General features: G+C 37.4%; 1 protein-coding gene and 1 long non-coding RNA gene across 8 annotated transcripts in view; one reads left to right on the top strand and one right to left on the bottom strand.

Annotated features, from left to right (window-relative positions):
• Trappc8 (trafficking protein particle complex subunit 8) overlaps positions 1–19,678 on the bottom strand; it is an 81,326-nt gene extending 61,648 nt beyond the window's left edge. For 2 of the 7 annotated variants that reach the window (XM_074070086.1, XM_020185794.2), the window contains exons 1-5: positions 19,145–19,422; positions 12,501–12,695; positions 6,919–7,002; positions 3,693–3,782; positions 2,418–2,592 (exon numbers count right to left, since the gene is read on the bottom strand). In XM_074070086.1, the coding sequence (XP_073926187.1) occupies positions 2,418–2,592; positions 3,693–3,782; positions 6,919–7,002; positions 12,501–12,695; positions 19,145–19,301 (701 nt within the window). In that variant the 5' untranslated portion in view covers positions 19,302–19,422. Of the gene's footprint in view, positions 1–2,417; positions 2,593–3,692; positions 3,783–6,918; positions 7,003–12,500; positions 12,696–19,144; positions 19,424–19,509 lie in introns of those variants that run through there. The other 5 variants (XM_074070090.1, XM_074070089.1, XM_074070087.1 and 2 more) reach the window with 5 other exon arrangements.
• Positions 19,657–25,919, top strand: LOC141422495 (uncharacterized). Its single transcript, XR_012447077.1, has 2 exons — positions 19,657–19,789; positions 19,975–25,919. It is a non-coding gene; the product is annotated as an uncharacterized lncRNA (long non-coding RNA).
• The last annotated feature ends 1,173 nt before the right edge of the window (positions 25,920–27,092 follow it).

Genomic DNA, 27,092 nt, shown 5'->3' with positions numbered 1-27,092 from the left:
ACAAAGGACAGACAAACAACTAAATCACATTAAGGCTAGGAGTAAAAGACTTAACTTTAAAAAGTTATATAAACCAGGCACCGTGGTTCACATCTATAATCCTAGCTAGTTGGGAGGCTGAGATCAGGAGGATCAAGGTTTGAAGTCAACCCAGACAGATAGTTCTCAAGACCCCATCTCCAAAATAACCAGAACAAAATGGGCTGGAGGTGTGGCTCAAGCAGTAGAGCAGATGCAAGGTGCAAGGCCCTCAATTCAAATCCCAGTACCATAAAAAAAAGTTCTGTGCATGTGCTTTGCAAGTGCAAAGCCATGAGTTCAAATCCTGACCCACAAAGTTACGTAAATACAGACAGAAATATGGGTATGCATATACACACTCAAGTACAATAAACCCAACCCCCACTCACTTTACCAATGATCCTGCTACACATAACAACCATGAGCTATTCAATCTGTAAGATACATGTCGTACTCAGGTTGGAGGTTTGGCTCAAGCTGTAGAGCTCCTGCCTAGCAAGAGCGAAGCCTGGAGTTCAAACCCCAGAACCACTAAAAAAAAAATTATTCCTCAAAAATTAAAGAGAAAGCCCTTCCCAAACAAAAAGGAATTTATTACTATGTGACTGGACCTACAAGAAATGCCTAAGGGTGTCCTGTACTAGAAATAAAGGAGTAATCAACTACTGTCATGAGAGTATAGAAAAGCACAAATTAGAAAGCAAAACAGAGAAACAAACGAGAAAAAAGAAAAGACTTGCACTGCACTGCTACACAGGATCTCCAAACCACAAGTACAAACAATACAAGGAAAAATAAACAAAGGATATTCAAGATATGCACTATACTCAATATGCTAATAAAAATTTTAAAAAGATATGTATTATATTCAACTAACAGAAGCTAATTTCAATAGCCAGTCCATATTATTTCTATTTATAGTATACTTTATTCAACAGGCTACAAACATTTCAAAAAATCCTGAAGATGAATAATCCTGAGAGTAAGTCTTTGGTTCTACTGAGTTTAATTTATTAAAAACTGGTAAGAGAATGGGGAGGGTGGCTCACACCTGTAATCCCAGCTATGCAGGAGGCGTAAAGTAGGAGGACTGCAGACCAGAATAGCATGGACAAAAATGCAAGAACCTATCTGAAAAATAACCTAAAGCAAAAAGAGCTGCTATTCGTGGCTCAAGTGGTAGAGCATTTGTCTAGCCAATGCAAGGCCCTGAGTTCAAAACCCCAGTACTACCCCCACAAATAAAATGGTCAGAGCTGAGCATGATGGCACACACCTATAATCCTAGCAGGAAGCTAGGGCAGGATGATCATGAATTCAAGGCTGGCCTAGGTTACAACAGTGAAACTCTGTCTCAGAAAACAAAACAAACAAGACAAGGTTAGAGGCTAGAAGTGTATATTGGTAGTAGAAAGTGCGTTTACTATGCACAAGGGCCTGGACTCAAACCCCAGCACCAAATCAATGAATCAATGATGGTTTGTGCTCACAACATGGGCAAGAAATGATTATAAGATTACATAGCCCAGTGGTTTCAAAATATCAAGAATCACAGTATGAAACAAAAGATTCATTTGGCTGTGGGTATGGCTCAAGTAGAACAACTGCCTAACAAGATCAAGGCCCTGAGTTCAAAACCCAGCACTGCCAGAAAAAGATTAATTTGATCTATACCTTGAAACAAAAGCCAAAATAAATTCCAAAGCTATAAAATTGCTTTTAATGTTCATAGTATTTTTCAAGAATTAATTAATTAATTTAGTTAGCTTTTTTGACGCAGGATCTCACTATGTAGCCCAGGCTGGCATAGAACTTAATATCCTACTGCCTCCACTTCCCAGAATGCTGCGATTACAGGCTTGCACCACCATGCCTGGCTATTTCATTTTTAACGACAACTTATTAATGAATCTCAAAAAATAAAAGAACTACTGCAAATCACCAAAAACAAATATTAAAGGGAATGTAAGAAATGCTTAGTTGTTTCTAAAGCTATGATGAACATTAAGATTAAAAATACTAAATCACAAGAAAGTGGACGTGTGAAAAAAATAAATGCATATAAGCAACAGTCCAGCAGTGAAAAGTTAAAAGGAAAACTGGGAAGTAGAAGTAAATGAGAAATAATTTTATATAAAGAAATAACAACTAAAACCTACAGGTGTAAAATGGCAAGTGTTTTTGTACAAAGATTATGTGACATATATATTGAAAAGAAAGTTTGGGTAAGCATATGAATTCTAACATTAAGTGTCTGAGCTGTTTAATATGACTACAGAATAAAAAATAAAGCTAAATGTTTATTAACTAATTTATATTACAACCTTACTATCTTAGATTATTACGAATCCAAAATTTAAATAAGCCATGTCCAAATTAAAAAAAATAAAACTTACCTCTGTTCATCTCCTGTGCTTACATCATGTAAAAGTACATAATATTTAAGTGTATTTGGTATAAACCACTTAGGGTAGGAATAATCACTGTTGTGTTGAATTCGATGCTGTTCTTGTGACAACTTTGAAAACTGTTCCATAGGTTCAGCTTCGCTAGATGATGCTACCAACATACCTTGTAAACCATATTAAGGTAATTATCACTTACCACTTAATGATAAATTCTACCCTATTAATATAAGTTTTAAGGATATAGTCTCAGCTTTTTAAAAATCTGATTTCACAGGTTTTCATTGCAAGCACAAAAATAATTTTTCCAATTACTCCAAAGAAATTCAAGGCTCTAAACCTTAAAGATATTTTTTGAGTGTTTCGTTCATTTACATATTTAATAAGGAATTTCATAAAATGAACAATATCAAAATTGTACAGCTATCCCTATAACAAAGAATTCTGGCGAGTCTTGCTTATCTCCATTTTGTCTCAGTGGAATTTCACACTTTATCACTTCACTTTTCTCTACAACCTTGTTAAGAAAACTAAAAAACCATAATTACCAAAGGAAAATGAAATAGTTACTAAAAATATGGATTCCAAAAGAAGCAATTAATTCTAAGGCAATCACTAAAGCAGTTAGCACTTACCATTCATACTTTCTCTTTCTAAAATGGTTTTAAAACATCTTAAGCTGGGCATGTTGGTACACAACTATAATCTCAGCACTTGGCAAGGCTGAGGCAAGAGGATCACGAGAGCTCAGTGTTAGCCTGAACTACAGGGTAAGCTCTAGGCTAGTTTGATACATAGCAAGCCTCTGTTTCAAAAAAAAGAACTTATTAAATATGAAATGTTCAAGCTAGAGGAATAACAAAAAAGCAAACACTCAGTTGTCTTATTTTATAATCAAACTTAATCAAAAATTAATTTATTACAGCAGTTCTGTATCATTATTAACAAAATGACAGTAATAAAAACTCGGTATGTCATAAATAAAAAACTTCTCAGCCCTGTATGGTGATCACACCTATAATCCCAGCCACTCAGGAGAGGGAGACAGAAGGATCTCAGGCAAGGTTAGTGAGATCCTATCTCAAAAACAAACAAATTGGGGGTATATATAGCTCAAGTGGTAGAGCACTTACTGTACCAAAAAGGAAAAAAAACATTTCTCCATTTTGTATAGCCTCTCAACAATTTTGCCTTCATTTTACTATTTCTGAATTTAATAGCCTCCATTAATATTTGACTTTAAGAGAACTTAAAGATAAAGGATACATGCTAAATAGTGGTTCAGAAATTCATGATCTGATGCTGGCATCGACTGAAGAAAGGTCTCTCTATAAGACTCGAACCATGGAGTAGTAGCTAAAATTGACAATATATAAAACAGTTAATATTCCTCAACAGAATCAGTTTACAACAGACAAATTTTAAGTTCCACATTCCTAAAAGATGGGAGATAATTTCTGGCAGGAAACAAGAATTTTCACCTGTGCTTTAAAATATGTATTATTTATAGATATATACTTTTAAGCCATTCACACAAATATATTCATACATGGATGTATATTTATTAGCAAAAATAAAACTGAGTTATTCTCAAACCTACACGATGTTCCCACAACCACTTACTAATGCTCTAATCATTATTTATACAGGGCTGGGGGCCTGGCTCAAGTGGGAGAGAGGCTGCCAAGCAAGCTCAAGGTCCTGATTTAAAATTCAGTACCTCCAAAAAAAGAAATTAAATATTGCCTATATGAATAAAAATATAATAGAACTAAAGCTGTGCCCTGCAACTAATCACATTGTCATAAACAGATCCTTTTCATAAATATTATCACTTTAGAATACTGGTTCTCAATTGAGGTTGATCTTAACCCCCAAGAAACATTTTACAGTAGCTGAAGATATTTTGGATTGTCACAACTGGGAAGTGGGAGTGCCAACCTATCTCCAGAAGAGTTCAGTAAAATGCAAATATATTACAACGCACAGGACAGGACAGCTTCCCACATACAAAGAATTACCTAGCTCAAATGTCAGTATTTACTGTAGCTGACAGACTCTACAATTTGATAACATGAATATGGCTACAACCAAGCCTCTTTAAAGAATATTTCAAAAGATACTTACCTTATAATCTAAATAAAAAGTATATTTCATTTTTTGTTAGAATGTCAACTTTTTTGCTCCATGCTGAACACTTTACATTGCATCTACTCTTTTTTTCATTTGAACTCACACTTGGTTTCACTAGGTTTATGTGACTTCATATAAGTCACAATTTTACTAAAGGGATCCTCCACTCCTAGCTATTTGTACTGACTACCAAGCCTTACATGCTTCCTGTTTTCATCTTAATTGCCAAAAGCATGGCAAATAGATTTTTGACTTACATTATAATATAACTGGAAAGGTTGAAGAAAAAGCCAATCGCGTATCTACTCTGGTACCAAATATACAACAAATTTTAATTCCAACAAATACCTTATGAGAATTATCCATATATTAGAGTCTAATTAAGAGGCCTGTTATTGTAGCAATTTCATGTTCACTGCTAGTAGAGGAAAAATATTTCCAGAAATATAACCTACACATAAATGGCAACTGGAGAATAAATGACACAGACTAATAATATGTTACATTAGGAAATGAATTTTCTCACCAGCTGATAGAATAAACTCTTCCTCACCAAACTGGCCAAGAAAAGACTGCAAAATTAATACTTTTCATTCAGCACCAATGGCAAGAAAACAGATAATAAAAACTATGATTTAGTAAACAGTTATCTCCACCGAAAATGTGGAAATGTCTACACATCTAAACCTATTTTGACTATTTTTCTATTTACCTTGTTGCTTCATGCTGCTTAAAATGATCAAATAACAGACAAAGTGTAGTGAGATGAGAAAGTGTTCATTTCATAGTGGGGGTCTGGACTCCTGAATAAACAAGGTACATCTTCCAAAACAGCTACTCTTTGCAACACTATTTGTAATAACAAAATACTAAAAAAACCCTCATGTCATCAAGAAGACTGGGTAAACAAATTACAATACATCCATTAAATGGTACACTATACAGCTATAAGAGAAAAGGGCAAACTCCCACAGACTGCTATAAAATGCTCTCCTGGATATATTAAATGAAAAACAAAAGCAACAACAGAAAAGTATACATTTCTGTGTTAGAAAAAGAAGAAAACAAAGAATCACACATTTATGTGATTGTGTTTTCAAAAAGAAGTAATAAAAAGATAAATCTAATACATTTGAGCTGGGGATATAGCTCAGTGGTAGAGCACTTGCCTAGCATGCATGGGGCCCTGGGTTCAATCCCCAGCACTGCCAAAAAAGAGGAAAAAAAGTTGACGCAATTAACTATAAGGTAGTAAGAAAAAGAAGAGAGGAGCTGGAAAAAGGGAAAGGAATGAGAACAGAGGCTAGAATTCACTATAGCATGTTTTAGTTTGACTTTGGAACTACTACTACATTTATACTATAAATGTATGAATAATTTAAAATAAATCAGAAAAAGGTAAAATACACACATGTACAATTTCTTAAACTGAAATAATAACTTCCTAAGTAATAGTGAAAAAAGACACTGAGTACTCAAGTCATGACATGAAGGGCAAAGGAGAAACTTAAAACTATATATGGTAGAAATGAGTTTTCACGTGTCAGATAGGTCACAGTACAATAGTTAAGGTTTCCCTTTAGCTATGTTTCCTAAAAAGGCTGTGGAAACAATATATGCAGTTTCTCTGTCCTTTATTTTAATTTTGTCAAATGGCAATAAATCAAGGGCATTTTTCTACTTTTTTTTTTCAAACTTTTTTTTATAGAAAGTGGGGAAAAATAATACCTCTAAATTTTTTCGTGTTAACAGAAGACTTTAACACTTACTGACAATTCTTTCCCCTTAAAAATTCTCGTATTTATTTTGGGATGGTCACTATCTTGCTCATACCCCTTTCTAGCTCTTCATGTTCTTCATTTGGAACTGATAAAGCAAACATTTTATCTTTATCCTACTAAACTTTCTCTGTACGGAATGTATTTTGTCTTGGTACGGAAGGATAGTATGTTTGTCCTTCTTATCAAAATAAGATGCAGTTCAAGCTATACTGTTCAAGGACAATGCTTAGATTTAGAAAATAATGATGTAAATCAAGAATAAACACAGTAAGGCTGGGAGCATGGCTCAAGTGGTAGAGCATCCGCTTAGCAAGTGTAAGTCCCTGAGTTCAAACCCCATTTCCACCAAAATAAAGAAAATAAAATCTAAAAAGAAAAAAAAGAATAAACACAATAGATGATAGATGATAGGAAAAATTGTAAAAGATGAACAAGCATCATCAGACCTCCTTCATTTTAGAAAAACTAGACAGATGTGTCAATTGAAACAAATATGAAAAAATAGTGGGAAAAAAAGGTAAGAGATAAGGAATGGAGTGAGAACAACCTGGAAAACTGAGCCCCACCATAAGAAATACCTGTGTACAACGAGGATTCTTTCAATTCCATCAAAGTGTCTTTCCAATTACTGTACCAAGGAACACTAGCTTTAATTGACCGATCTGATGAAAAAAATATGGCACTGTTAAACTAAGTTTATGAAGTAAATATCTAACCTTTATTTCTTTAACAGAACAGATGAAAAGTATACTGACTCAAATTAATGGTATAAATTAGAAACTAACTTCTGGACATATAATATCTTATGAAAATCCATTAAATTCCCTTTTAAATAACCTCCAGAGTATATTCTGCTACAATGGAATTTTATTCACATGAATTCAGTACTATATCATAACTCACTCCCAGTTTTCAAGGCCAAAAAATAAAGCTGAGATCTAGAGTTATAGCTCAGTTGTAGAGAGTCCATGCTTAGCAAGCACAGGGCCCTAGGTTCAATCTCTTAACAGCAAAATAAATACATAAAACTGAATAGATGTGTCTTAAAGTAACAGGGAAGATGCTGAAGAAAGTGTTTTCTTTTAGTATATACTTTATCCTAACTACTTAAGATTCTTTTAAAAATCTGCCTAAGGATTTCAAATATTGGTAGTGCTTTTAAAAGCAAATCGCACTCAGCCTTTGTGTAGATATATTGGCAGGGGCCTGAGGATGAAGTAATACAATTAGAATAAATTCTCATGATCAAATAATGACTGCATTATTTTTATAAACTATCTACTAAACCACTTCAACAGATTGTCTAAAACTGCCTAAGGCCCCTAGTATATACAGAGTAGATTTAAGTATCTTTCTCTGGAGAACCTAAATGGTCCCTAAGAAAAGGACCGGGGAAGTCTATTCACAGCCTCAATATCCAATAAAGAAGTCCGCTAACTGATAGGATCTTCTCATACCTGGTCAGGGTTTTAATATCTCAATTTGAAATAGAAAATAATGCTGTCATTAAATATTTGAGAAAATGTACCAACATGAAAAAGAGACAAAAACAAACAAACTGAAAAATAATATGAATGAGAAAAAAGGGCACAGGACAGAAGAACAGTTAAAAACAAAAAGAAACCAATCACAATGTATTAATATCCTCAGAGCTAAGATTCTACAACATGAAATAAGAACAACGTGGCATAGATCTTAAAAGCAAGAACAGCAAACACTAAAATTTCAATATAAGAGTCAGAAGATAAAATAAAGTTGAGGATATTACCTAAAACATTAGTAACAAAGCCAGAGATGGACAATATTAGGAAAAGAGAAGCTACACATGGTGGTACATGCCTGTAATCCCAGCACTTGAAGGTGGAGGCAGGAGGATTCAAAATTCAAGGTCAGCCTGGGCTACAAATCAAGACCTTGTCTCAAAAAAACAGCATTAACAACAACAAAAAGGTTAAGTACTTTGAAGAATCAACAAAAGAAGTTCTAACATTGTTCCAGAAAGAACAGGGAAAAAACTTGGAAGAAATTAACAAAGAACGCAAGAAAATTTCTTAGAACTAAATAGGATGCATGACCTCATTTCCACAAAAAAGTTGTTCAGAGCAATGAGTGAAACAGAAGTCATATGGGTCTGAACATGAAATTTCAAAACAGCAGGGATAAAGAGCTTCTAAAAGTGAGAAGGATGGATAGCCCTGAATTCAAACCACAGCACCGCCAAAATAAATAAAAATCAGAGGACAGATGGGCACCAGTGGCACATGTCTATAATCCTAGCTACTCTGGAGGCAGAGATAAAGAGGATCACGGTTTAAAGCCAGCCCAGGCAAATAGTTCACAAGACCCAACCCAAAAAAGGTCTGGCAGAGTGGCTCAAGTACTCTACCACCTCAGCATGAGGCCCTGAGTTCAAATTCCAGTACCACAAAAAAAAAAAAAGCCAGATGGATTGTAACCAAAGGGTATAAAAAAACCAAAAAAAGCTGGTGATACACAGAGAATATGCATCATAATGCTTCCAGCTTCTCCAAAGCAACTCTAGAAGCTGAGAAGGTTGAATCTGATGGACATGGTTTCTAATACTGTAGGCAGCCATCCATCAGTCAGCAATTAAATAAGAACATTTTCAGACATTCGTATCTCAAAAATTTTATACTCTTCTCAGGAAGCTACTGGAGAGTAGCTTCCTTCACCAAATCAAGGAAATACACCCAAAAAAAGATATGAATGAAAGACTATAAAAACAAAAGGGAAGCTGGGATATAGCTCAGTTTACAGTGCTTGCCTAGCAGACACAAGGCCCTTGGTTCAAACCAGCTCTGCATACATACATATATACATACATAAGTAAGTAAATAATTAAATAAAAGAGAAAGAGAGGAAAGGGAAGAAAATCCCCCAGATGACAGCTGTAGAGCTTGCTTTGGAGAGTAACCAATACAAGATAAAATAGAACAGTATTTTCTCAACTTTTATTTCATTATCTTCCCCCATGAATGTTTTAAAGACTTTTTTCCTAATCACCCCCTTCCCCCACCATTTTTTTCCAGCACTAAGGATCCAACTCAGTGTCTTGCATATGGTAAGCATGTGCTCTATCACTAAGCAATGGCCCCAGCTGCCCCCGCTCCAAAAAAAATTTTAATAATAAAACAGATATACACAGACCATGATCCTCTGGAGAACTACAAACCATTGTAACAATTTAAAAAATTTTGGCTGGGTACCAGTTGCTCACTCCTGTAATCCTGTCCTCCTGGAATCAGGAGGATCACATTTGGAAGCCAGCCCAGGCAAATAGTTCTCAAGATCCTATCTGAACCAACAGCTGGGTGCAGTGGTACACACCTGTCATCCCAGCTGCAGTGGGAAGCATAAAATAGGAGGATCACAGTCCAGGTTGGCCTGGGCAAAAAGGAAGACACTATCTCAAAAATGACCAGAGCAAAAAGGGCTGGAGGTAATGGCTCAAGCAGTAGAACACCTGTCTAGGAAGCACAAGGCCCTGAGTTCAAAGCCTACCACTACCACAGCAACAAAAAATTTTGCTCCCACAAAAGTGATTTTCACCTCATTGGGGGATGATAATCATCCTCACTGAAAATGCATAGAATACAAAGAAAGACTTCTGGAAGGAAATCTCAGTAAATGGATTATTTGATAAAATAACCTGACAAAAAAATCCTGAGGAAATTTGAGAGACTACAAAGAACTCTGAGAAAGCTGATTTTTAAAAAGACAAAAAAAATTTTTTAAGAAAATCCAAAAATTGACTCAGCAGTAAAGTAAACATGGTCACAACTTTGAAAACAGTCAATGTTAACAAGAAATTATGGAAACCACATTAGGGGGATAAAGAAAAAAAAAGGAAGAATAATTAGGCTAAGTCCTCATTAATCATAACAATAATAATATAACAAATAAAATTTAAAACTGTTTAAATCACAGATAGCAATATAAAAATATTACTTAGAGCACATAATACCTGAGGATAACACTAAGGGAATACTTAGCACGGCAAAGAGCAGAATCACTATTTTTTTCACACAAGTCTTTTTAGCACTGTCTATGTGCATATATCATTTTAATAAATCAAATTTTTTTAAAGGGAAAAGAGCTTTGGAGAATATTTGTAGTATAAAAAAGATACTTTGTTAGCCATGGTGACAAACATCTTACTTTGCCCCCACAAGGCTAAGGCAAAAAGATCTCAAGTTTGAGACCAGCTTGGGCTACACAGTGAGCTCTAGCCAGCTCGGCCGTGTGCAGAGACCTTGTCTCAAAAACACCAGGGAAAAAAAAATATATGCTTTTATTATTTCATGTGTCCCCTTAGCACTTTGGCATACCAGAATATGCCATATCTCTATTATTATGTATTATGATCATAATGTATAATGATTACTGATTAATCATTACACATGATTAATGTATTAATTATTGATAATGTATTATAACAATGTAATATAATACGTTATCAATAATTGTAATTACTTATTAAATTAATTACATTAATTATTGATAACGTAATGTATAATTGAGAAGACGTCTGTCTTCTTAGTAGATTATCACTTTATAAAACATATCTTACTCAATTCTGTATCTCAACACAATATATTTGTTACATGAATAATAAAATGTTAAAACCTTACAAAATGGAATAAAAGGATTAATGGTCTGAAAGAGAACTTAAGAAAGGTCAAACTCTTACTTTCAGAGTTGGAAATTAAGTCTAAAAAACACTAAATGATTTATTCAAGCTATCTAAATAACTAAGGATTTGGCAGTATCAAAACTTAAAAAATATTCTAGCATTTCATTCATTGTACTTCACAATACAAGTGATGACATGGAAACAAAGGTTCAAATTCCACTACTTTCTCTGGGACATATCTTATTGTTTTTTTGGCTTCTTTGTTTTATTTGTTTTTTCTGAGATAGGTGCCTGTAGCCCAGACTAACCTGAAACTCACTATGTAACCCAGGCTAGCCATGGAGATCCTCCTGCCTCAGCCTGCCAAGCGCTGGGACTATGCTGCATCATGTTAAAAATACTATCAGGAACTGATAAAAATATGTATCCTAAAATTCAGATTCTTTTGATTGGTAAAGGTAATCATAATATTCTAAATTGAAAAATATGGGGCTGGGAGTATAGCTCAATCATAGAGTACTAGGCAGTCAGTTCAATCCCCAGTTTCAGAAAATAAAGTAAAAATAAATTATCAAGTTAACCTATGTTGCTAGAATTAAAAATGACAAAGAAGAAAAATTATGAGACATTTAAATAAAAAATTCCATGAATATATGTGCAACCAACTAATTCTGTGACCTAAAACATGCCATTTACGTTCTCTGTATGCGGTTTGGAAAATCTTTAACTATACAATAAGCAGGTATTAAAGCATTTAATTATAAGTTATACTGACCCAAAAATGATTATTTTGTAAGGCTGCTAATCTTTTCCTTCCAAAAAAAAATCTCAGTTAAAAGCTGGCTGCCAGTGGCTCATGCCTGTAATCTCAGCTACTCAGGAGGTAGAGATCAGGAGGATTGCAGTTCGAAGCCAACCCTAGGCAAATAGTTTACAGGACCCTATTTGGAAAAAATCCAATGTAAAAAATAGGGGTGGCAGAGTGGCTCAAAGTGTGAGGCTCTGATTTCAAACCCCAGTACTGCCAAAAAAAGAATCTCAGTTAAGACTCTTTAATATTGGAAAAGAGTAAGTTTTTGTAACTCAGTCTACATATTAATATATTATTTCACTTATCAGTTTTGTTATAAAAACATTTATAATTCAAATCAGATTAAAACCCATTAATGACTATTAATACATGTTATAAACATTTCCTCCACTTAACACCAAGCAAGATTAAAAATACAATAAACAATGCTTTTTAACAATATTATTTATTTAATAACTTGTTAGCTACTGTTGTTTTTCATTAAACAAATATTTATCATACATATGTTCTAGGTATTACATTAGGTGCCAGAATAAAATAAAGAGCCAAAGTTCCTGGGACTGTTTTTCAACGATGCTCTGTATTCCCACCTATAAGTGCTCAAATATTTGTTGAATGGTCTCCAGGTCACAGAATTATTTTTTCTAACAAAAGAAATTTTCACTTAAAAAATAATAATAAACCTTGTTACATACCACTGATGTTAAGGTCATAATCTCCCGCTGTAATCACATTAGCTACTAATCCTTCTGCAGGCTGACTGCCAGAAACAACATCATTCAAAAGCTTCCGAATGGCTCCAGGCTGAGGTGGTTGGGTGATAATGTTGCTTACTGCTATCTTCAAATTTTTAATTATGTGAAGTTGATTACTGGGATCTCTCATATGAACTTTAAAAAAAGAGAAAGAAAATTTGGAAGTAATTCTATATAATGCGTAACAAACCAAAATGGGTTAATGGCTTTCAAACAAAAAGGATTCTCAAATCAAAAACCAAGAATTCCAAATGGAACATTCTTCCTGCAATAACTGGTTTACAGCACTCCCTTAAATACCAGAAGAGCTAGCTAGACAACCTTTAACCATAAGCAATGTTACTGCTGACAATTTCCTCACTGTAGGTCCTTTCCTTTCTCCTATGTTTAGAGTTGCCAAAAACCAACCACTATCCACACCAAATGTCTAACTCTTACTTCACACTAAGGCTAGTCCAGGTAGGTAAGGTTTTTCATCAACAATGAAAATGGTAGGTATAAGGCAGAAAAGGGAATTAAATGCTGCATGTATTCTTCATTATTCTTTCCCTAGTCTTCTGCCTGCATTCTCAGTCTGTTTCACTATCATAAAAATCAATGCCCACTCTGGTACCAGATGTTAACAGTGAGGGAGACTGGGCATGTGGGAGGGTGGCAACAAGGGGTTTGTGGAGGCTGCGGACCTGCTAAACTGTGCTGTGAGCCTAAAACTAGTCAAATATATATATATATATATAGTCTTTCTAAAAAAAAAAAAAAGCCCAAATCTCTTTTGTCTCAATACCTCCTATCTCGTCCCTGCTACAATCCTCCTTCAGTCTATGAGATGTGTAACTAAGGGCTCAGAGATCCAGGACAGGGAATCAGTTTTGAGGTGAAATTAACACAGTACCTGATGTCTACAAGAGAACATGTAAACTTACTTTTCTTCATATTATCAGACAAGATGACTAGTTTCCAAAGTAATTTTATTAGTCCACGATAATGACTGAGGACACAGATTTGAGAGTCACACATTAATTTAAATCCCAACCCACTACTTATCAACTAGATTATCCTGCCCAACTTTGTAACTATGTGCTTCAATTTCCTCATTTGTAACAGGTGATTAATACCTACTTCACAGGATTAATTTAAGGATTTGGGTCATAAGTATTAAGCACTGAGCACCACCATGCCTAAAGATAAGTGATGGAGGCAGTATGAATAGCATCAGGCACAAAACATCTATTCCAACTGTATTGTGAGAAGCAACTAGGGTTTGAACTCATGACTTCTTATGCCACATTCCCAGTCTTTCAAAGAGGCAACTCTGCATAACTGGTTTTGAGTACCTACTCATGTTTTAAAAAGGGATTTTTCTTGGTGGAAAATGCTTTATAACAAGCAAGTCTTTTTTTTTTTTTTGAGAATGGAACTCACTATGCATCCCAAGGCAATCTCCCAAATGCTGGGACTGCAAGCGTGTCCCACCATGCCCAATTCCCCACAGCAAACATTTTTAAGTTCAGGCTTACCTATATTTTAAGTAGTTACAAACATAAGGATTATCTTTCTAAATGTCCTGGATTCTCTGTTGCATTCTAAAATATTATAATATTATACATGAATATGTGTCCATTTATTCTAAATACATATACAGAAATTATATATGTATATTCCTTTCACAGTGGTTGCCTATGATTATGGTCAGGATGGACAGGTAAAGTGAAACTAAGGACAGGTAGAAAAGGGACTTTAACCTTACCTATGAAGTTTGCTTTCTTTTTAAAAGAAGGGAAAACATTTAAAAAAAAAAAGTATGACAGACATTTAGTGTCTAGTTCAGGGTAGTAAGGAGCTAAAAGTATATTGTATTCTCTGCATTCTTCTGTAATTGTTGTTTTCTAATTTAAGTGAACACATACAGGCCTCTCTCCCTAATTAAACTTCACAACTGTGAAAACAGTACTATGCTGCATTTGATACTTTTAAGAATACATTATACCAATATTTTCCTCATAGTTGGTACATAATTGTCAGACATTAAACCTCTCTTTGAGGACCTGATGGCTTGACTCAACCCTCGTGAGCACAAAGCCTGGAGTTCAAACCCCAGTACCACCAAAAAATACAAACAACCTTTCTAAGGGTTTAGCTCAGGGATACACTGCTTACCAAGCACACACAAGGCCCTGGGTTAGATCCCCAACACCACACAAGGGGAAAAAAAAAGTTGACCTGAATTTTACTTAAAATTTGGAAGTTGAAAACTTTGGAGATCAATTATCTAGTTACATCAACAAGGTAGTTAAAGTATGATAAAAATGTTTTAGGGTGGGGATACAGATCACTGGGAATGAAATGTTTCTTAGTAAAAGACATTTAAGAAAACTGGAGACATTAAGTGTCTTTCAGAGATTATTACCTAGTCTAATCTGCCAAGTTTTCTAGCTCATGCAGAAACTACTCAAGAATTCTAAGAATTCACCTTCTTACGCAATTAAATTTAATCAATTTCAAAATAGTAATAGGTGTATTTTTCAAAACTGAAAGCCATAAATTTCAAAAGTTAGTGTTTAAGTGAAATTTTCTTAACATTTATAAAACATGTAAATGGCTGGGCACCGGTAGCTCACACCTGTAATTCTAGCTACTCCGGAGGCAGAGATCAGGAGGATTAAGGTTCAAAGCCAGAAAGGGCAACTAGCTCTCAAGACCCTGTCTCAAAAAAACCCATCACAAAAAAGGGCTGGTGGAGTGGCTCAAGACGTAAATCGAGTTCAAGTCCCAGTACAACGAAATTAAACAAAGTAAGTAAATGGTATGTTGAAACACTGTTTCAGAATTATCAAAGAACTACCACTAAGCAAAAACAGTAAGACTTAATGCAGTTTCTTGAAGTTATTACAGGTCTGGGGTGCAGCTTAAGGGTAGAGTACCTGCCTAGTATGCATGAAGTCCTGGGTTGGATCCTCAGCACTGAAGAAAAAAAGGAAGTATGAGGACCAGAAAATGTGTGTTGAACAATAAATGTAATTAAGTCTCAAGGATACAACAAGTGTATAATAGACACTTAGAATATTTTATTAATATATTTTAAAATATTTAATTTCTGATTTTAAAAATGTGTCTAAGGAACTTAAAATGGCTATCATCTAATACATCAAGCTTTATCTCTATTTTCAAGGTCCTGCATATAGCTAATACTCAAAATTGTCCTATCAATTCCACCTTCAGTATAGCTTTAAACCGCGTGTTTTTCTACTGAATAAAATAAGTCTCCTGAAAATACTTGCCAAGATATTGGCAACACTTGATCTCAGGAGTCAAAGCAAATTTTTACCCTAGTAAGAGCAGACCTGCAGGCCAGAAATGAAATCTAGTCGGTTTTTTTGTTTTTTTGTTTTTTTAATTCCTTTCTCCTTATAAGGAAAGTTTAGCTTGTTTTAGTGGTACACTTAAATTTCATTGTCAGAAGTGATATTCTCATGCCCTACAACCTAAAAGCTTTACAATGAAGAGTCCCGCATTTGACACAAAGGTGGCCTGAAAGCAGCCCAGCCCCTCTGGTAACATACCCAAGTTGGGGATGTAGCTCATACTTGTGTAGTATGCACAAGGTGCTAGGACACAAGCACTACATTAAAAGAAAAAAAAAATTATTTACCAGAAAAACTAAGCCACAAAAAAAAAAACCAATCTTTTTCACCAAATTTCTAATGCCGTTATCCTAATACCTATCTTAAATGTTACATTTTACATAATTCCTCCCAATTCTTATGAGCAATGGTCTGTGACTACCTCACATTTCCCACTAGATGATTCTGAAATCCCCTTCCTATAATCAAGGTCCTCCTTTACTTAGGCATCTTCCCTTACTGTACCCAAGTAGACAGTGTCCCCACTGTTCCCCAACCACTCAATCACAATTTATACTTGCTGCTTCTGCCATTCTAACCGCCCCCCAACTCCTCAATAAGGAATGATTGCCCTTTTCCTTTTTATCACCTCTGAAGATCATCTGTCCCAATCTTCAGAGGGAAATTAAAAGTATACTGATATTGAGCCTCTATCACTGCACTGTCCAATAAAGAAGACACCAGCCACATGTGGCTTACTGAGCATTTAATACATGTCTACTTCAAATTGAGATATAAGTATAAAACACACCAAACTTCAGCCAGATGCTGGTGGCTCACACTTGTAATCCCAGCTACTTGGGAAACTGAGGTTAAGAGGACAGAGGTTTGAGGCCAGCCAGGGCAAATAGTTCATGAGACCCTATCTCCAAAAATAACCAGAGCAAAATGGACTGGAAGTGTGGAGCACCTGATTTGCAAGTGTGAAGCCCTCAGTTCAAAATCCAGTTCCACAAAAGAAAAAAAAAATTTACCAAATGTCAAATGCAAAATATCCCATTAATGTATTTCACACCCATTGCCTGTTGAAATGGTAAAACTTTGGAAATAATTAGGTTTAACAAGATATACTATTAAAACTAATCCCACCTGGGTTGGGTGTGTACCTAAGTGGCAGAGAGGTTAGTATGTAAGAGGCTCCTAAATTCAATCCTCAACCCAAAATTTTAAAAAAGGCATGCCAGTGGCTCAGGCCTGTAATCCTAGCAGAGGATCAGGAGGATCATGGTTCAAAGCCAGCGTGGGCAAATATATTTGTTCTCAACACTCTGACTCAAAAATGCCGAACACAAAAAAGAGGTGTGAGTGGCTCAAGTGACAAGAGTGCCTGCCTAGGAAGCGTGAGGCCCTTAGTTCAAACCCCAGTATTGCAAAAATAGTAATAATCTCACCTATTTCTTTTTTCTTTTACCTTTTTAATATGGCTACTAAAAATTTTTAAACTATATATGACTCAGATTATATTTCTATTGAACAGCACTGCTTTCCAGTACAAATAATTCTAAGCATTTCCAGGAGACAGTATGATTTGATGATTAAGCTCACTACGTCTTGAGTCACACTGCCTGTCTTTAAATCTTACCCAGATATAAGACTGTAGGGACTCCTGGTGTGATTCAAGCAATATAGCACCTGCTTTTGCAAGGTACTTTTGCCCTGAGTTCGAAACTCAGTCCTACCAAGAAAAAAAAAAGACTGTGGACAAGTTAACATTTCTGTGCCTCAATGCCCTCAAATTTAAAATGACAGTAACATGGGATTCAATGAGGACTTAAAAGAGAAAAACTACATGAGTGGTTGTCAGGTACTAGCATTATTATTTTTTTATTAATAGAAAAGAAAAAAGTCGCTGTTAGGGGTTTGTGCTTTTTAAGAATTAAAGAAAGTAGGGCATTTTGTTGTTCTTAATGTATAAAAACCTAACATAACATGGAAGGGGATGAGACTAATGGCTAAATTACAGACTGAAGAAAATCCATGCTTTCCCAAACTTTGGGGGTTTTTTTATTTATTTTTATCTGACAGTTCCCTCTCTTTAAAATACAAAAGCAAAGCTTGTAAAGGAGGGATTCTCCTAAAGATTGCCAGTGGCGTGTAAATGAATTTACACTTTTTTTTGGTGTAAAAATAACCATAACCAAGTAGACATCAGTTATTTGCTTGACAAAAGTTCACTGAAGAACCCTTCATTTTATACAGATCCTTTTTTTTCTTTTTTCTGTAGTACTGGGGTCTGAATTCAGGGCTTCTGCTTGCAAGCCAGGTGCTCTACCACTTGAGCCTGCCTCCAGCCCCTTATACAGATCCTAATAAAGAACTCTTCTTGCATTTTTGGCTACCTTCTATTCTTCCCAAGATATTGGTTAAACATATCTGGGGTACACCTGGAGCAATGAAATTTCAAGTACAGTTTAACCAATTTTTTTTCCCCAACAAAGAATCTAAAGCTGCAGAAAACAGGCAAATTTCTCAAAGAAAAGACACTTCTTCTACTTAAATGTCTATCTGAAAAAATAAATTTTAGGGCATTTCTGTCCCTACAAATTTGAGTAACTTCAACTATTTACATTAACCACAATTTGCCCTCACTTCCTCATCCTTCAGGCAAAAGGCAGTTACAAGATTTTTTAACATAATGAGGGGGGTTTTTGTTTGTTTGTTGTGCGCTTTGAAGCAAAATACTGCGTACCTAAGAAAAGAGAAAAACTGCCTATCGAAAGAGATGAGCTTCAACACTAGACGAGTGTAACGCTCAAGATAACTTTGAGAGTCCAGTGCACGCAGAAACGTGGGGAGCAGGATGACAGATCCTCCGTCCTCTTAGGACCCGCGGCTTCAGAGACAGCATCTTTGTACCTTAGCTGCCTTGCAAGTGCCTCATTCCTTCCCCATGGGCCAGGGCAACAGTCTCGGCGCCGCTCCCCGGGGCTCACTTTTTTCTGTGTATTAATTAAGCGAAGGAGGTTGGGCTCGCACGGTCCTGACAACCTCGCACATGGCCCCTCCTCCGGCGGCCGCCGGGACACCGCGGGGCCGCGTCCCTAGACGCCACTCTCCCGGCTCGGGATGTAAACACCGCCCTTCTCTCCCCTAGCCCGCCCCCAACTTCCTCCTCCCGCCGGCCACGGCTCTACGGGAGCCACAGGGAAGAAAGAAAAAAAAAAAAGGGAGGGTACCACATACCCTCGGAAGTGAGGCGAGAAAAGGGCTTGAGCAGCTCGGCGAAGCTGAGATGATTGAGACGAGTGAGCCGCTCGGCGTCGTCGCTGCACAACGCGGCGACACAAGGGACGAAGGAGTCCGGGATCAGCTCCTGCACTGACTGTACACACTGGGCCATCGCCGCGGCACAGACGGTGGCGCCCGACCTCCGGCCGACCCTCCAAGCTGATCCTGCGGCTGCAGCAGCTTACCGCCGCCGCCTGTGCCGCCCACCCGCCGGCCTGACCGGCCGCCTGCCCGGCCGGGCGGGGCCCCGCGCTGGAGCCTGCAGACGAGTACAAGGAACCGATACCGCCGCCTTGGCTCCCGAGGCACACAACACTGACCCCTTCCCCTTCGCCGCCGCGCCTCAGCGCTCTCCCCGGCGTCCTTGCATTCCGCCCCGATAAGTGGGGACACCGATAATCGCCAGAGTCCTCCCGACGGCAAAGCCTTGGTCACTGCCCGACCGGAACCGCCATGTTCAGGCCGAACCTTAACCCACCGGCAGTACTACTCCCGGCAGCCCCCGCGCTCGCCCCTCACGTGATTGTGTCAAAGGAGCGGTAGGGGCGGGGAAGAGAGCTGAGGCGAGGGAAGTGGAGAGCGACGGAGGCCGATTGGGAGGTTGAAACCGGAAGTGGCGTTGGGTGGTTCCCTGCGGGGCGGGGCGAAGCGGGGCGGGGATGTGGCTACGAATGCGGTGGGCGGAGCCAAGCGGGCAGGCTCACCACTACTTTAAGCTGGTTCTCGCGACGGTACTTGGCTGAGTCCAGCCGCGCAACCCGCCAGCCAACATGTGTTTGCTCTAGATCGATGCTGTCACAGTGATGGAGACGCCCTCTTGCCATTCACGCAGGCCCAGGCTCTTTGGTGCCCCACAGGCTCTACCTGGCTGCAGTGAGCAACTGATACGGCGCTGCTTCCCGACCTCTCGCTTCTACTTTTTCTCATGCTTGTCCGCGGAGCAGCAAAAGGACACCTGCTCAAGGGACAGGAGCTGCTGCTCGCCAGGTGCTTGGGGTTCCCTCTGGAGCTGTTCAGGACAGTCTGTGTATCCTTTGAAAACAACCATGCTTTTAGAAATGGACTGCCACGTATGTGGACTCAGTCTCTGAGCAGAAAATTGTGCTGTTGCGGGTGCCACAATTAACTCAAGTGTAAGGGGAAACTCCTCAACTACTTACTGCATTTCTGGTCGAAGGCAAAGCGTGTGGCGTGGTTCGTCCTCAGCCTGTTTTTGTTGTTGTTGTTGTTTGCTTGGCTGGTTGGATTTTTTTAGACAAGGTCTCCTGTGTAGCCCCACACTAACCTGGAACTCACTGTGTAGCCCAGGGTGGCCTCCGAATTTTCAATCCTCCTACCTTAGTCTCCCGAATGCTGGGATTATAGATGCGTGACACCATGCCTGGTTCTGCATCTTCCCTTTTCCACTCTGCTAGTGTGTTTACTTCATAGTGGTGGAGGTAAGGGAAGCCAGTATTTATGTACTGTATGCAGTCCTAAGCTGGTTTCCATTCCTAGGTTTTTATTTTTATAGATTTTTATAAGTAGAAGTGAATGAAAAGAACTTTACTTTATTCTGTCACTCAATTCTTTGAAATTCCTCTCAATTGTATGCCAAAATATAAGGACAGGAAAATTGCAACACTTTATCTTGGTTTTGTGGTGCATTGGTTAAATGAGGCTTCCGACACATCAGTATCTCAAATTGTCAAACTTGTTGGCACTCAGGCTATTTACCATAGTGAGAATTTATGCCTCTCTCCTGTAAATTGAGAAATAGGAGTTAGGGAAGGATAATAGAACAAGTGACATAACAACCTGACCAGAGATAAATTTAGAAAAAAGTGTCCGAGTCGAGGATCTAGAAATTCACTTCCCTAAAACTGTCTCTACCTGTGCACCTTTTAAGAATTCTTATGTACCCAAGGGTATGCATAATCCCTTTTGAATGCTTCTAGCCTAAATCCCATACCCTTTATGTAAGAATCTCAAACAGCAATGCTGAAGTTATAAAATACAGTTTTTGTAATGAGGTCCCAAAATGCAAATATACTGCTTCCTCTAATGCTCAGCTGAAAATAAGTTTAAAAGGCCATTTACTTTTACACTAAAGTTAAAATTAGCTATGTTAGACTCTTTGATGACTTTCAAGGATAATTTAGCCTAAATAGATATGGGAAATATAATTCACATACCCTAAAATTCTCACCTTAAAAGAGGTTTGTATACTCAGAAATTGTACAATTACTACTCTCTCGTTCCAGAACATTTCATCACTCAAAAAAGAAACCTGGGCCTCCACACTGCCTTTGGACTCAAGACTGCAATGTCTATTCCTGTCAGAATTTCCAGTCTGCTGGCCATTTCTATGTATTTCAGGCTTGTTAGCCCCCATAATTACCTGACTCATCATAGCACAGCTATAAGGAAAGTACCTGAGGCTTGCTACAAGACAGAAAGGAGAACAGGAACCTTTGTCAGACATTTTTCTCTCATCTCCAAATCTCTATTTGGTTTCATTCTCAGGAAGTCTTTTTTCACATGCTAGGGTCTGCCCACATTACCAGGTCATATCCTTTCAGTTTATCGAATCAAGCAGAAATGGAAGTTCTCCTTCCCAGATCCATGTATCCGTCCCAGGGAATGTCTCCGATTTGCCTCACTTGTGTCATATGCCTTTCTATGAGCCAATCATTTTCCAGGGGGATGGGCTATTGCTGCAGGCATGGATCATATGTCTGCTCTTGTGGGTAGAGAGGATCTATGACTAGAAAAATAGGGATGGGAGTTTACCAGCCACATTAAAATAATACCCATCATATAGCAAAAACTATCCATTGGCTTCTCAGCATCCACACACACACACCCTTCCCATATGTATGATTTTAAGACTGCCTCCACCCAGTAATTATCCCCTTTAAAACTGAAAATTCTATCCAGAAGCAGACAAAAAAAATCACATTCATTACTGCACCCAGTTCCAAACCAAGGGATCTCTGGATAATGTGTGCTCTTCTTGGTCAACACTGGGTGTGGTTCTTCATAGTCCTATTACTAATGGCAAATTTCAATGAAAACAACTCCAGTTGACAGTGAAGGAATATAGAAAACCTCAGTCCCATTTTTGAAACGAGACAGTTGATAGTGATCTGTGGACAAGGATAGCAAAAACTCATTCTCCAGCCAGTGGAATGAATTCCATGGCCAGGCAAACTGGTCTCCCTTCTATTTTTGCCTCCAAGGAGGATGTCCCTTAATCAGTATCCTCCAAGGCCATTCCTGAGAGAGATGATCAAAGTAGGGAAAGATATTATTCTTTCTAAAGACATGATCATTATCATAGTCATACCTATCTCCAAAGGAGGCTAGAAAATTTAGTCTCTAGGGTTCTGCTGTTTAATGAAGAGATTTAATAAATGAATAAAAATAATGTCACCATTATTACTCACCATATATTAAGCACAGTACTTTAACTACATTGCCTACTACTTTGCTTCTCTTATATGTCCAGATGGAGTAACTGAAGCATAGAGCAATTGATTAACCTTCCCAAAGATAAGAGACTCTGAAGCCAAAAGAAAGCTAGCTCAGTTTAACTCTAGAGGCTTGAGCACTATGGTAAATTGCTTTTCCATGGAAGTTTCCTTGTTTTGAAGCATGTACAGAAATTTTAGTTTGTAGTTAATATATACTGTTTTACCAAGATAGCTGACACTTGACAGTTTATTCTTCCTGAGTCTCACATTCTTTTTCTTCAAGGTTAGAACATTGGAACTAGAAGATTTTTTCTGTTTATTTAAGTATGAAAATCTGAGTCTATACTTTCCACTCTTATTAAATTTCACTTATTTCAACAGCAGATGGTGCTATTGAGTATTGGCTTTTAAAAATAAAAACTTGCAATTAATTCACAAGTATATAGTTGTCACATAGAAGGTAACTACTTGTATATCAAAGGATTGGGCTTTAGAGGATGCCATGAACATATTTGTAGATTAAAATTTATTATGCTGAAGTATTTTATGCTACACTTACTTTAAATTAAAAAAAAAGATTTAAAACATAAAATTTGTAGGCTGGGAATGTAAGTCAGCAGTAGAGTATGTGCTTAGCATTTGTAAAGCCCTGGGTTTGATCCCCAGAACCTAATAAATAATAAATGAACAAACATACAATATATATATATACACATATACATATGCTGATGGTAAAATGTGTACTTAGCATGCACTAAGCTCTGAATTCAGTCCTCAGCACTGTATGTGTTTGTGTATATGTGTGTGTGTGTTCCCCATACTGGTTCATACATTTTTTTTCTTAGTGCTAAGATAAAACCCAGGGTCTCATGAATGCCAGAAAAACACTACCACTGAGCTACACCCCCAACCCTAGCCCACAGTTTTTGTGTATTGTACTGGATATGTTAAGAAGTCTTTAAGCTAGGAGTAGTGGCAAATACCTGTAATCACAGCACTTGGTAGACTGAAGCAGGTGGGTTGTGAGTTTGAGGCCAGCCTGAGGTATACAGCAAAATCTGCTTCAAAAAAAAAGAAGGAAAGAAAGAAGAAGGAGAAAGAGCAAGAGAAAGTAGAAGAAGGGAGAGGGGAAGAAGGAATAAGAGGAGGAGAAAGAAGAAGAAGTAGCAGCCTTTAAGATACAGTAACAAAGACAGTATAGACCTGGTATAAAGACAGGCTCATAAATCAATGAAAATAGAATTGAACACCAAAAAATAAACCCTCACATTTAAGTGCAATTGCTTTTCAAAAATGTCATCTAAACAATTAGATGAGAGAAAAATAGTCTTTCAACAAATAGTACTGGGACACCTGGATATCTACATGCAAAAGAATGCACTTAGGAGCCAGGCACTGGTGCCTAGCTACTCAGGAGGCAGAGATCAGAAGGATCACAGTTTGAAACCAGCACAGAGAAATAGCTCATGAGACCCTACCATGAAAATACCCAACACCAAAAAGGGCTGTTGGAGTGGCTCAAGTGGTAGATCGTCTGCCTAGCAAGTGTGAAGCCTTGAATTCAAACCCCAGTATTGCCAAAAAAAAAAAAAAAAAAAGAATGTACTTAGAGATGGGGAGTTAGCTCGTAGCTCAGTATTAGAGCACTTGCTCAGCACATGCAAGGCCCCGGATTCAATCCCCAGTACTGCAAAGAAAAAGAAATCCAAAAACTAAATTGAACCCCTACTTCATACCATTTACAAAACAAAATTATGAAAGGCCCAAATGTAAGAGCTAAACTTATAGCCCTCCTAGGAGAAAACATAGGTGTAAATAAATCTTCTTGACCAGGAGTTAGGTGATGGATTCTTAGACATGGCAACAAAAGAGAAGGGAGCATGGTGGTACATGCCTGTAATCCCAGCACTTTGGAGGCTGAAGCAGCAGGATTGCAAGTTCAAGGTCAGCCTAGGCTACATAGCAAATTCCATGCCATCCTGGGCTACCGGGTGAGACACTGTGTCAGAGATAGAGACAGAGAGAGAGAAATTAGACATAATCAAATTTTAAAAACTGCTTCAAAGGACAACCTACAGCATTGGAGAAAATTAGTTGCAAATAGTGTGTCTGATATGATCTAATGAAAATATGATAACTATAAATACTGCTGGATTTGGATGCCAGAAATATAGCTATATAAGAAAAAAAAGACTCTAAAATCTGTAAAGGACAATTAAAACTTATTAACAAAAAGGCAACCCAATTAACAATATCCAAAAGATTTGATTATATAGTTCTCCAAAAGAAAAGATATACAAATACACAGTAAGTATTTGAAAAGATGTTCAACATCATTACCCATCAGGGAAATGAAAATAAAACTATAATAGCATGTTACTTCAGACCCACCAGGATAGCTATCATCGGAAGGACAGAGAATAACAAACGTGGATACAGATGTAGAGAAATTTGAGTCTTCATAGACTGCTGGTGAGAATGTGACGTGTTTAAGGATGGAGCTACCATATGATCCAGCAGTTCCACTCCCAAGAGTAATGGAAACACATGTTGGACTCAGAGCATGGCTTAAGAGGTAGAGTGCTTGCCTACTAAGTGTGGAAAAAAAAGAAAACATATCCACACAAAAACTTGTACACAAATGTTCATATTAACATTATTAACAACAGCTCAAAAGTGGAAATAAGGGATGGAGGTGTCACTCACATGGTAGAGTGCTTGCCTAGCAAGTGTGAGGCCCTGAGTTCAAACCTCAGTACCACCAAAAAAAAGTGGAAATAGCCCAAATATTTACCAATGGATGAATGGATAAATAAAATGTATTATATCCATGCAGTAGAATATTAGTTGTCAATAATAAGAATGAACTGCTAATGCATGCTGTAACATGGAAGAGGCTTGAAAACATGCTAAGTAAAAGAAGCCAATTACAAGAGACTGCATATTATATTATATGATTCTATTTATTTGAAATATCCAGGATAGATACATCTATAGAGATAGAAAATAGATTAGTGGTTGCTTAGGGCTGGGAGTGGAAGAATGAGTGGCACATTTGAGCTGAGAGGTTAAAGGGTACCAGTTTCTTTTTGGAATAATGAAAACGTTCTAAAAATGATTATGATGATTGATACATAACCCTGTTAATGTGCTACATGTTATTAATCTGTATAATTTAAATGGATAAACTGTAATGGCATGTGAAATATATCTCAATAAAGTTTATCAAAAATATAATTGGAACATTTTTCAATTAAAAAAGACAGATAAAAAGATTTGTTGTATTTATTTATTTTTAGTGAGATGGGGGTTTGAACTCAGGGCTTTGTACTTGCAAAGCTGGTGCTCACAAAGCAGACACTGTACTGATTGAGCCACACCTCCAGTCCGTTGTTTGTTCTGGTTGCTTTTTGGAGATGGGGTCTTTATAACTATTTACCCAGGCTGGACTTGAACTATGATCCTCCCAATCTCAGCATCCAAAGTAGCTAGAATTACAGTCATGAGCCACCAGTGCCTGGTGATTCACTGTTTTTAGATGTCCAAGCTTGCTTCAGTTAGCTATGGCCAGTGAGGAGCACATGCACTATTAAAAGCATTGTGGGAGGGACAATTCTACTTCAGATTTTCCCCCTCCTTTTTCATCATTCTCTTTCACCTGGTTAAATCTTATTTGTTCAACATTCAGCTCAAGTATGAGCTGAGACTCATGAGACAATCTTCCTTGACCCTCATATCTAGAGGTAAAATATTCCTCTACATATCTCATAGAGTAGTCTAATATAAATTCTATCTTGCTGTAATGTATTAATTTGTTTTCTTGTCTGTTCTTCCATCTAAATTTTGAGGTATTTAAGGGCAGGTACACAGCACTCATTTCATCACCTACAGAAGATAAATAAGTGGGGCTGGGGATATGGCTCAAGTGGTAGAGTGCTTGCCTAGCATGTGTGAGGCCCTGGGTTCAATCCCCACTATTGCAAAAAAAAAAAAAAAAACTTACTATTTAGCTAGATGTGGTGGCACATTTCTATAATCCCAACTACTCAGGAGACAAAGGCAGGTTCAAGTTCAAGGACAGCCTGGGCAAAAAGTTAGTAAGACCCTATCTTAAGAAGGCTGGAGAAAGGGCTCAAATAACAGAGCATTTGCCTAGCATGTGTGAGGCCCTAGGTTTAATCTCTAGTACCACACACACACAGACAAATGAGTAACAAAGAAGTTACAAAAGTTATATCTGATGGCTCCTTAAATTAATGTCCCACTTCCAACTTTTTTTAGATTAAATCTATGGCCTTGCATCTGCTAAGCATATGCTCTGTTAATATGTTTCACCCATAGTCCAATGCCCCACTTTTGAAAAGCAATTTCATAGTATCTATCTGGAACTCTGAGAGTGTTCATAGTCCTGCTTGAAGTGATTCCACTATAGAAATTCAATTCCTCTT

This window comes from Castor canadensis, chromosome 4, assembly GCF_047511655.1.
Source record: "Castor canadensis chromosome 4, mCasCan1.hap1v2, whole genome shotgun sequence".
Taxonomy (NCBI): domain Eukaryota; kingdom Metazoa; phylum Chordata; class Mammalia; order Rodentia; family Castoridae; genus Castor; species Castor canadensis.
This window is presented reverse-complemented; position numbering and strand designations above follow the sequence as displayed.